The following is an 11,670-nucleotide window of genomic DNA, read 5'->3' as shown; positions in this document are numbered from 1 at the left end:
CCCCCGAACGAAACCAGCTGGTGTCGTTTCCCCCGCGCGGGAAAAGGAAAACTAAAAACCACGATGGCGGGAATCCGTTATCTAATAAATTAAAAGTTACCCTCCTCCCCCCCTGTCTTCCATTCGCTAACAATTGACTCAGTCTTCCAAAAAATTCACATTTCTAGGGTTTCAAAAAAACGAAAAAATGTTTTCAAGCAGCCAATTCGACGCCACCTCCGCCTTCTCCGGCGGCGGATTCATGCCTTCTCAATCCACTCAGCTCACCGATTCCACACCTTCTCCCGCTAAAGCAAGCCTTCTCTCTCTCTCTCTGCGTGTGTTTTGTTTTGTTAATTTCGCTCCTTTTAATAATTGTTTCCCATTTTTCCATTCCGTCAACGAAAATTAAACCAAAAAGCAACTTATTTATCAGTGTTAGGTTTTTATAATTATATTTCCCGTGAAAGTGTGGGAAAATTAAGTGAATCAATTGAGAAAGTGGAGTGAAAAGATCCGTGTTTTTGTCGATCTTCGCGGTTTTGTAGTTTTACTTGCTGTTTGGTTGCTGAGAAATTGTAGGAAAATTAAAGCACGTAACTGAAAAACTCTGTTGAGTATAATTTGAATTTGAGTGTTGGAAATGAAAAAAGTTGTGTTTTTTTTTTGTTAGTCTCAGGGTTATGGATTTTATGTTGGTTGTTTGTTTGGTGTCAAAAATGGTGGGATGAGAAAGTAAGTAACTATTAATTATTGCCAAATGTCTAAGTTAGACTGTGATTGTTTTTTTCTTTTCATAATTTTGTGAAATTGTCAAAATTTTGTCCTGACAATTCCATTCCTTTTTTTTGTAAAAATTTCTTTGTTTGGGAATAGAGTCGCAATTCGTTGGGTGTGGTTCCAGTTACGGTGAAGCAGATAAGCCAAGCTTCTCAATCTGGTGATGAGAAGTCAAGTTTTGTGATCAACGGTGTGGATGTTACCAATGTAATCACTCTCAATTCTTGTTATATAAATATGGTTCTGTGGGTCTAAGCCTTAAATTTCTTTATCCTTTTGGTTTCTCTTTAACCATTTTCTTCCATTTCTTCGCCTTGGTGGTGTAGGTTACGGTTGTTGGAATGGTGTTTAATAAAGCTGAAAAGTCGACTGATGTTAGTTTTGTCATAGATGATGGAACAGGCCGTATTGGTTGTAGAAGATGGTAATTATGTGTTTGCATGTGAAATTTCTGTGTTCATACGTAAAGAAATTGCTTCCCTTTAATCTTTTAAATTTCCATGCCTTGTTGTGTACCAAAAACCAAATAATCAAACAAAAGTGTTGATTATATTCAAAATTGGAGTTTTTCATTTGTTGTGAAGAGTAGTTTTGACGTATGCTCAACACTTCTAATAGGGTGACCGAGAATTTTGACAAATTGGAAATGGAGGCAGTACAGTAAGTTTCCAGTCTCTTATACATGTCTCTTACCAAGCATCTAGCATGAGAAAAATCTGATGTCATGTTTTTTCTGATGTGAGATCTTTTAACATTTGTTTTTTTTTCCCTATGCGAATCATTTTTCTATAGAGATGGAATGTATGTTCGAGTTATTGGACACTTGAGAGTTTTTCAAGATGTCAAGCAGTTGGTTGCTTTCTCTGTCAGGTATTGACCATACCCTTTTGTCACCATTGTACTTGTCTTTCTGAAACTGTGCATTTCATTCAATTTTCAATTTCCACTAATGATGGCACTTGGAATTTGCATTGACAAAGCAACTTGGAGTTGACGAGGAGAGCTTTTTAGCCACATTTAACCACTTATTAAGAAATATTTTTCTTAAGAACCCTTCTTGTTGAGCATGGCTTGGATGTGTTTTATAGTGGACATGATTGGTTTCTTGAATCAGTGTGCAAGCTTCATTATTTATAAATTCACTGCCATCTTATTGATCTTTTTGTTATTGCAGGCCTGTGACAAACTTCGATGAGATTACTTTTCATTTTATAGATTGCATACATTCCCATTTGCAGAATTCCAAATTGCAGGTATTGATCTTGGAGCGGATGAATTATGCACTATCAATTTCTGAAATGATTTGAGAGCATATTGTGTTTTCTGTTGGTTGGTTGTGTGAATTTTTTTCAACTGAATTTGCAGGGTGGAGCTTCAACTCAGCCTCATATGGTAGAATCATCAATGAACACTCCTGTGCGGAATGGTCAGACATTCACATCAAACCTGGTATGGGACTGCTTCAAAAAAACTTTTTTCAATGTCCTGGTTTCCAAATGTGTTTGGCATAACATTCTAGCTTCCTTTTCCCAGATGTCCAAGCAATTTGATGTTGATGGGCTAAAGGATTGTGATCAATTGGTCCTTGATCGTCTGCAACAGTCTTCAAGCATGTGAGTTGAACATTTAAACTCTTTACTCCATGCAGCTTCTTTCTCCTTGAAATCTCATGTTGTCTGTGGTTGCCTTGCCCTTTCTTAATGCCACCGTAGTACCTTTGATTGCGTTTAATAAATCAAGTTCTATATGGTTCTCATTCTCTTTTGTCCTCCAGCTGTAGAGTGCTAATTTGGAATTGTTCCTTGTTTCATTGGAGTTCTATTTGTTTAAAACATCAATCTGCCCCATGCCATGGAGAGATGTTCCTTTTCTGTTTTAATCTGTTGTTACTGAACCTGTTTTTAGTTTTTTGAGCGGTCCATTAATTTTTTTGTTTTGGTTTCTTTTTTTAACAAACACATGCAGTTTGTCCTGACTGCTATGGACAATTAAGTTTTGCAGCGTTGCTTGGAATAGTTAGCCATGTTTTGCAAACAATATTCTGACTGCTTTTAAATTTTAATCTGCTAATACTGAACTTACATTTAGTTCCTTTACGAATGTTGAGAAGGGTTCTTGGTTGCAGTGGACAGGAAAAAGGGATGCACATGGATGAACTTTGCCAACAGCTGAAACTTCCCATGGAGAAGATCAAGTAACCTCTCTCTCCCCTTCTCACTCTACATTATCAAGTAATTCCTTCAATTGACCTTTTCTTTTGTCTTGGTCAGGGAATCTATTAGATCACTTGAGGATGAAGGTTTAATATACTCTACAATTGACGAGTTTCACTACAAAGCAACCTGATGAAGTTCACAGTATTTTTGAATGCTACCCAGTCTGCAATGCTGTTGCGAGTTATTTTGTTCCTTCTTTTGAATATTAACAGAACAGCCTGTAGATATTTATTTGTTTCCATGTTAACATCTTAAGTGCAGGGATCTGGACATGTGTGTTATCGCTAAATCATATATAGAATTTCACAACATTTTGATGTTTTGTTTAGATTCCTAAATGACGTGCTGCTTAGAACTCTAAAAGAACAAAGATTATGGTCTGATTGATTTTTTAAAGCAAAGAAAGTTCTAGTTGAGTGCAGTTGAATCAAAGGATTGATTTGGAGTTTTGGATACCTGGAGTGTTTGGACAGTATGGAATTTATTTTACCTGAATTTATTCACTACTACTAGGCATTTTGCTTCTTTTGATTTGTTTCAATGAACAGATAATGAAGCACCCTATGCATGCCTATGCATGCCGAAGCCATAATTTATAGCTTTGGTGGCCTATCCTTTAACTAAAGGCATTAGCGTACTAAACATCTTAATATTATCCTAAACATAATTGAAATCTTATGTTAACAAGTTAATTATGGCTGGATATAATTGCAATGTATATACGTTTTGAAAGATTGTGGCTTCCCTACATGAAACATCTTGATTCCAATATTTGAACCTAGAAAATGATTAAACTTCATTAACCAACCCTTTAAAGCTCATATGCCATTAATATGTAGCTATTGTATCTAGCTACAGCTTTATGATTTCTGAGCAGTCCATGAAATGACGAGCAGCTCTGAACTCCAAAAGAACAAATGAAGGTTCTTGTAATGATTGATTTTTTAAAGCAAAGAAAGGAACTCGTAGCCAATGAAGAGATTGATTTGGAGTTTTTGATAGCTTTGAGTGTTTTAGGATAGTTTGGAATTTCCTTTACCTATGAATAAAGCACCATGAAGAAGTCTTTACATTCACTACTACTAGCTAGGGGCATACCCTCCATTAAAGGCACTTGCTTCTTCTGATTGGTTTCAGTGACCGATACTGCAGGATCCCAAGTACGCATAAGCCCTTGAAAAAGGGAAGGCATCTTCCATTATTGCTTCCACATAACTGAAAATCTCCATTTAACAAGTCAATTTGGCCCTCATCTTTCCTTCATCAGTACTGTATATATAGCTATAACCCTGGATTGATGTCATTTTTTGAATAAGGTGTGAGGAACAAGGTTTCTGGCCCGAGTGATTCATTAAAGCAAAGCAATAGAAGCAGTACTACCAGTTGAGGGATTTGGAGATCGAGAGATCAGTGCATGCAGGCCTTCTTAATTATAGCTTTAGTCTTATCTCTACGTAAATGAAAGCATCAGCATCTCCTCGGGAAGTAATCGTTTTTTCAATACGTAAGGCATATATACCCATTACTAAAGACATTCGCATCGTAAATCTCATTTTGAAAGGTAAAACATAATTGAAATCTCATGTCAGAAAATAATTTGGCTTTGCTACTTGAAACATCCCTTGGATTTGTCTTTCCCTTTTTAGCAAGGCTAAGTCATACAAGTCTATTGGTGTGATATTTAAAATGAAGCAAGGAATAGAGATTGATTTTTAAAAGCAAAGAAAAGAAATACCTGCCTGTTGAGTGCAGATTGGTTAAAGGATTTCGAGATCATGAGAGTGCTTGCAGAATCTCTAATAGCTTTGAGTGTTTTGGAGATTTTCGAATCTTATTATCTCTATAAATGAAGCCCGGAAGCATGTGGTTTTCCGCACGCTCTTCACAGCAACATAAACATTCTTCTAGCATTCAAACCGATAATCATCACCGATCAAACCAAGAAACACCTCAACCACCACCCAGTCACACCTTTTCTTTTAATTTTTTTCCCCTTCTTTTTTCGTGTTTCCCTCCTCCATCCACTCCTTTTTGAACCTGCAAAGGAAAAATGGCTGAAGGTGTGCTCTTCAATATTGCGGAGGAAATAATAAAGACATTAGGTTCCCTAACTGCTCAGGAGTTTGCACTATGGTGGGGGCTCAAAGATCAATTGCGGAAGCTCAATGACACAGTTACCAGGATCAAGGCTGTGATTCAAGACGCTGAGGAGCAGGCACAAAAAAGGAACCATCAAATCGAAGTCTGGCTCAAGAAGCTGCGGGAAGCTGTATATGATGCAGAGGATTTGCTGGACGTTTTCTCAACACAAGTTCTGCGGAAACAGTTGATGCCTGGGAAAAGAGTATCGAGGGAGGTACGCCTTTTTTTCTCAAGATCAAAGCAATTTGTGTATGGTTTATGGATGGGTCATAAAGTTAAAGCACTTAGAGAGAGATTAGATGACATTGAAACTGACAGTAAAATATTCCACTTTGAGGTTCGTGGTGAGGATAGAGCTTCTTTGACCACTGACAGGGAGCAAACTACCTCCTCTGAACCTGAAATAACAGTTGGGAGAGAGAGTGACAAAGAGGCAGTTAAAACTTTTCTGATGAATTCCAACTATGAACATAATATTTCTGTCATCTCCGTAGTTGGAATAGGAGGGTTGGGGAAGACCACACTAGCTCAACATGTTTATAATGATGAGCAAGTTAAGGCGCACTTTGGTGTGAGACTCTGGGTAAGTGTCTCAGGCAGCTTAGATGTTAGAAAGATTATCAAAGGGGCTGTAGGTACTGGAGATTCTGATGATCAGTTAGAGAGTCTGAAAAAAAAGCTTGAAGGGAAAATAGAAAAAAAGAAGTATCTTCTTGTATTAGATGATGTGTGGGATGGTGAAAAATGGGATAGTTTGAAGGAGTTGTTACCACGTGATGCAGTAGGAAGTAAGATAGTGGTAACTACACGTTCTCATTTAATTGCCAAATTCACAAGCACAATAGAACCACATGTTTTAAAAGGTCTGTCTGTAGATGAGTCATGGGATCTGTTTAGAAGAAAGGCATTTCCTCAAGGCCAGGAGTGGGGTCATGTACATGAAAGAATTAGAGAAGAGATTGTAGAGAGGTGTCAGGGAGTTCCTTTGGTCATAAAGGCAATTGCGAGGATAATGTCTTTGAAAGATAGAGCCCTGTGGTTGCCCCTTATCAAACAAGAACTTCCAAATTGGGTCAAAGATGATATCATCATAGATACCCTTAAGTTAAGCTACGATCCTCTTCCATCATATTTGAAGCATTGCTTTGCATACTGTAGCTTATTCCCAAAAGGTCATGAGATAGATGTAAAATCATTGATTCGACTTTGGATTGCACAAGGGTTCGTTAGCTCTTCGAATTTGGGCGAGTGTTTAGAAATTGTTGGTCTTAGGTGCTTTGAGCATTTATCGTGGAGGTCATTCTTTCATGAAGTCAAGAGGGATGGTTTAGGTAACATAAGAAGTTGCAAAATGGATGATTTCATGCATGATCTTGCAACTAAAGTTGCTGGTATAGAGAGCATCAAAGTGGAGCGTGGAGTAAATAGGATTAGTGAATTGACTCGGCACGTGTCATTTGACACGGAATTGAATTTGTCTTTGCCTTTTGCAAAACGTCTAAGAACACTTGTATTGAAAGGTGGCAAATGGGGTGTGGGGTCATGGGAGTCTATTTGTCGAGACTTTAGGCTTTTACGTGTGCTTGTTTTGAGTCATTTGGGAATGAAGGAAGTGCCACCTCTCATTGAAAAGCTCAAGCAACTGAAATATCTTGATCTTTCGAATAATGAGATGGAGGCGCTTTCTAATTCTGTCACCAATCTGGTAAATTTGCAAGTGCTCAAGCTCAATGGTTGTAGGAAACTTAAGGAACTACCTAGGGATATTGGTAAGCTAATTAATCTGAGGCATCTTGATGTTGGTTGCTATCTTGATGATGATTTATGTGAAAATTTAGAGTATATGCCTCGTGGGATTGGGAAATTAACTGGTCTACAAACGTTGTCATGTTTTGTGGCTGCTAAAAATAGGAGTCCTAAATCTGTGATAATAGGTGGATTGGATGAGTTGAGCGGGTTAAATGAATTGAGAGGGAGGCTAGAAATAAGAGTCAAGGGATATGAGGGTGGTTCTTGTACATCAGAATTTGAAGGAGCTAAATTGAAAGAGAAACAATATCTTCAGTCGTTGACCATATGGTGGGACATAGGGGCAGATAATATTTCAGATATTGATTTGTATGATAAAATGTTGCGAAGCCTCCAGCCAAACTCGAGTCTTCAAGAGTTGAAAGTGAGAGGCTATAGAGCCATCGGGTTTCCACATTGGCTTTCACTTCTATCAAATCTTGTAAGGATTCATCTAATATTCTGTCCAAGACTTAAGCATATCCCTTTCTTGGATAAAATCCCTTCTCTTAGAGAATTGTTGATTATGCATTTGAATAATTTGGAGTACATGGATAGCGAGGGGGATGGAGGAAGGGGAGTTTCGGGATTTTTCCCATCTTTAAAGAAACTTAGCATCTATAATTGTCCTAATCTGAAGGGATGGTGGAAGAAGAGTAGAGATGAGAAGAGTGATGATAATGATGAGTCATTAAAAGAAATGCTCTGTTTTCCATGTCTTTCTTCCTTGAGCATTGTTGATTGTCCAAACTTGACTTCAATACCGTTTTTTCAAACTCTCTCAATTCTCATTTTGTTGAGAGCTAGTTCAATACCATTACAGCAGACAATGGAGATGACATCACCAGTCTCTTCTTCTTCTTCTTCTTCCTATCCTCTCTCCAAATTGAAGAAACTATATATTTATTTCATTGATGATATGGAATCTCTTCCAGAAGTAGGGCTGCAAAATCTCTCTTCTCTTCAACAACTATCGATTAGGGGATGCTCAAGATTGAAGTCTCTGCCACTGCCTGATCAGGGGATGCCTTCTCTTCAGAAATTAAATATCAGCAGTTGCAAAGAATTAGGGTATCTATCTCAATCTGAATCGCAAAGGATACCCTACCTTACCTCTTTGCAAGAATTAGAAATATCTTACTGCAGTGGAGAGTTGAGAGTGATAGAATATGGAGGTACGAGGTTTCCAAGTTGGCTTTCACATCTCCCAAATCTGGTAAGGGTTCATCTACAAAATTGTAGAAGACTTGAGCGTCTCCCTCCCTTAGATGGAATCCCTTCTCTTGAAGAATTGTCAATCACAAATATGGCTAGTTTGGAGTACATAGATAGTGAGGGGGTTGGAGGAAAAGGAGTGTCGACATTTTTCCAATCGTTGAAGGAACTTCGTATCTGTGATTGTCCTAGATTGAAGGGATGGTGGAAGAAGAGTAGAGATGAGATGAATGATGATAATGATGAGCCAATAAAAGAAACGCTCTGTTTTCCACGTCTTTCTTCCTTGAGCATTGATGATTGTCCAAATCTGACTTCAATGCCATTGTTTCCAAATCTCGATGAAGGTCTTTATTTGTGGAAAACGAGTTCAATGCCATTACAGCAGACAATGGAGATGACATCATCGGTCTCTTCTGCTTCTTCTTCATTTATCCGTCCTCTCTCCAAATTGAAGAATCTAGAAATTTATATCATTGACGATATGGAATCTCTTCCGGAAGTAGGGCTGCAAAATCTCTCTTCTCTTCAACAGCTATTGATCTATGGATGTGGAAGATTGAAATCTCTGCCACTGCCTGATCAGGGGATGCCTTCTCTTCAGACATTACGTATCAGTTACTGCAGAGAATTGAAGTCGCTATCAGAATCTAAATATCAAGGGAGGATACCCCACCTTCCCTCTTTGCAATTCTTAAGAATCAATGGCTGCAGTGGAGAGCTAACTAGAGGACGGGGAAAGGAGAGCGTGGAGGAGTGGCCTCCTAACATTAAACACATTCAAAAGGGTCGCTATGTAAAGGGTCGCTTACATATATGAAAGGTATTTAACGTCTCCCTTCCTTTGTTTACTCTCTCTCTCTCTCTTTCTCTATTTATTTTGTTACCCACAAATCTCATCTTTTCATATTTGATGGTTAGAGCATTTTCACCGTGCAGCATTTAAGCATTTAACCGAGCATTTTCATCTTTATTCTTAAATACAAAGGTTTTTAACCTTTCCCTTCCTTCCTTAATTTAATTTCTTTTATTATTACTCCATACTCTCGCTCTCTATATTTATTTAATTTATTATTCACAAATCTCATATGATAAAATTATTATTGTTTTTCTTTAAATATTCGCAACATTTTTCAATTAACTGGGAAAAAAGGGGTTCAGCTCCCCCTCAACAAAATGACAAATTACCCAAAATTTCTCAATTAAATGATAGTAACTACAAAAAGAAAAGTCTTCTCCAATCACCTAATTTGTCCTCAAAATTTTGATTTTTTTTGTTTTATAAAAAACAGAACTCGAAAACAAAAAAAACTGAAGGCACAATGATGGTGTTGGAGCTACCAAGAGAATAACATTGTTTTCATGTAATACCATTTTCTGATCGATACTTTGCATTTATGGTGTTTTCCAGGCCATTAGCAAGCTTCTATGAGATTACTATCTTATCGTTTTACAGATGGTGATGCATTCCCACTTTCTGAATTCCAAAGCACAGGTATATATTGTTCTTAAAGCTGGCTAAGTGCGTGCTACTGCTAAAACATCTTTATATCATACAAGACAGAAAGTATGATGCATGCGTTTAATATTCTAATTTTTTTTCGCAGTTCTCTGAGCAATTTAGTGTTGATGGATAGAGGGACACTGCAAGGAAATGGCCCTTGACCGTCTGTCTACAACAGCCTTCAAGCAAGCATGTGAGTTTTATTTACTTTTTAAGATTTTTCAATTGCCCCCAAGTATTTTCCATCTCTTTCGAATGCATTTGGTCTGTTTTCACATTCTCAGTCCATTTGTCCTTGACCTTTCTACTGGTGTGCCATCCATTCTCAACTTTGAGAAATATGCCGGCATTACGTAATCTCTTTCGTCTTATTTTTAATCATCTGTTTGTTGATTTTGGAGTTGTTATGTATTCACAGGGTGCAGTTCCAGTAACATTGAAGCAGATAAGCTGACCTTCAGATTCCGGGGATGTGTTAGGAATTTCACAACCTCCATATTAGGAATAGATAATCTGTACATATTGACTTTCCTATTGTAATGCCTAACTTGTAGGGAGATAACCTATGATGTAGTAATTGATTCCTAACTTATACAAATGCCTGGAATCCTGCTTGTATAAGTACATGATGAGATCAATAATATATTCATTCCAGCAAACTCAATCTCTTCTTCAGTGTTTCATGGTATAGAGCTGGACTAAGATCCTAATTTATCATCACACCCTAATCTCTCGTGTAACATCTCTCCTTTCCAGCAACCATGGCCGATATCGAAATACCACCAACACCTTCTGTTCCTGGCAAGAAAATTGCCGACCCTGACACCAAAAAAACAGAGACTTCTATGGATTTTTCAAAGGCAACCCTCTCAAATCCCTATTTCACTCATCATTCAGATGATTTAGGTTTGGTTTTGATTTCAAAACCCTTGAATGTAGACAATTATTTTACTTGGAAAAGGGTTATGACTCTGACCTTAAATTCCAAGAACAAACTAGGTTTTGTCAATGGCTCAATCAAAGCCCCTTCAAAAAAAATTGATCATGAAGACTATGTAGCCTGGTCTCTGTGCAATGATATGGTTCACTCCTGGATCGTCAATACTCTCAGTCTAGAAATTTCAGATAGTGTAATCTATTACTCTACTACTCATGAAGGTTGAGAAGACCTTCATGAGAGATTCTTCCAAAACAATGCACCTCGCATTTTTTAAATTCAACGAGATATTGCTTGTCTTCGACAAGAGCAACTCTCTATCTCTGTCTATTACACAAAATTGAAGGTTCTATAAGATGAATTAGCTTCCTATAACGATATAATACATGGAGCACAACAAGATCAATAAAAATTGATGCAATTTCTGATGGGATTATATGATTCTTACAGCGTTATTCGCGGACAAATCCTCCTGATGAATCCCCTTCCTTCAGTTCGCCAAGCATATTCCTCCATCTCACATGAAAAAAGACAGCGTATCCTAAGCTCAACGCACAACAAGTGATTCTAGTGGTAGCTCCACTATGGTGGTTCGAAATAGCAGTAGTAGACCCACTAGAAATTCAGTGGAGGATCGACAAGATCCAAACAGTTTGATCACTCATATGAGTGGCAGGATCTCCAATAAAAAAAAAAGTCGCTAGAAAATTTCGACAAAGGACGCAGATTTCACCAAGATAGGCGTTGTCCTGGCTCTGGCGGAGGACGCCCCCATTGTTCATAGTGTGGAGAAGCGGGCCATTGGGTCCAAACTTGTTATGAGTTGCATGGGTACCTAACAGGTCACCCAAAGGCAAAATATGGGTCAGGCTAAGATGTTTTAGCAACAATAACAAGCCTGAGGCAAATCATGTATCCAAAGACTTCTCTAAAAAAAAGATGGACAACCAGTTTGTTGAGATTTCAGAGGCTCAATTAAAATATATCTTATCACTTCTTGACAATAAAAATGAAGAATCATTAAACACATTCCAAATATTGAAATTGATTTCGACTACATTCAAAAGGACGGTCCCTATGTAAACGAAGAGTTCAGAATTGACAGGCAA

General features: G+C 37.8%; 2 protein-coding genes across 5 annotated transcripts; both read left to right on the top strand.

The window, feature by feature from the left end:
• LOC133688879 (replication protein A 32 kDa subunit A-like) lies at positions 1-3,297 on the top strand. 2 transcript variants are annotated; one of them, XM_062108513.1, is made up of 10 exons: positions 1-292; positions 856-966; positions 1,086-1,183; positions 1,378-1,419; positions 1,552-1,629; positions 1,934-2,012; positions 2,125-2,208; positions 2,293-2,372; positions 2,870-2,953; positions 3,030-3,297. In XM_062108513.1, exons 1-10 carry the CDS (start codon positions 188-190, stop codon positions 3,103-3,105), a joined length of 837 nt encoding a protein of 278 aa, XP_061964497.1. In that variant the 5' UTR covers positions 1-187; the 3' UTR covers positions 3,106-3,297. The 2 variants fall into 2 exon arrangements, with proteins under 2 accessions (XP_061964497.1, XP_061964499.1); XM_062108515.1 differs by having other exon boundaries at positions 4-292; positions 2,885-2,953.
• A 1,569-nt stretch (positions 3,298-4,866) lies between these two features.
• On the top strand, positions 4,867-10,283 carry LOC133688852 (putative disease resistance protein RGA4). Of its 3 annotated transcripts, none has more exons than XM_062108474.1 (4): positions 4,867-8,943; positions 9,532-9,615; positions 9,728-9,817; positions 10,043-10,283. In XM_062108474.1, exon 1 carries the CDS (start codon positions 5,026-5,028, stop codon positions 8,938-8,940), a length of 3,915 nt encoding a protein of 1,304 aa, XP_061964458.1. In that variant the 5' UTR covers positions 4,867-5,025; the 3' UTR covers positions 8,941-8,943; positions 9,532-9,615; positions 9,728-9,817; positions 10,043-10,283. The 3 variants fall into 3 exon arrangements, 2 of the variants coding, with proteins under 2 accessions (XP_061964458.1, XP_061964457.1); XM_062108473.1 differs by having other exon boundaries at positions 9,532-9,642; XR_009841215.1 differs by lacking the exon at positions 4,867-8,943 and having other exon boundaries at positions 9,187-9,615.
• The last annotated feature ends 1,387 nt before the right edge of the window (positions 10,284-11,670 follow it).

This window comes from Populus nigra, chromosome 3, assembly GCF_951802175.1.
Source record: "Populus nigra chromosome 3, ddPopNigr1.1, whole genome shotgun sequence".
Lineage (NCBI taxonomy): Eukaryota > Viridiplantae > Streptophyta > Magnoliopsida > Malpighiales > Salicaceae > Populus > Populus nigra.
This window is presented reverse-complemented; position numbering and strand designations above follow the sequence as displayed.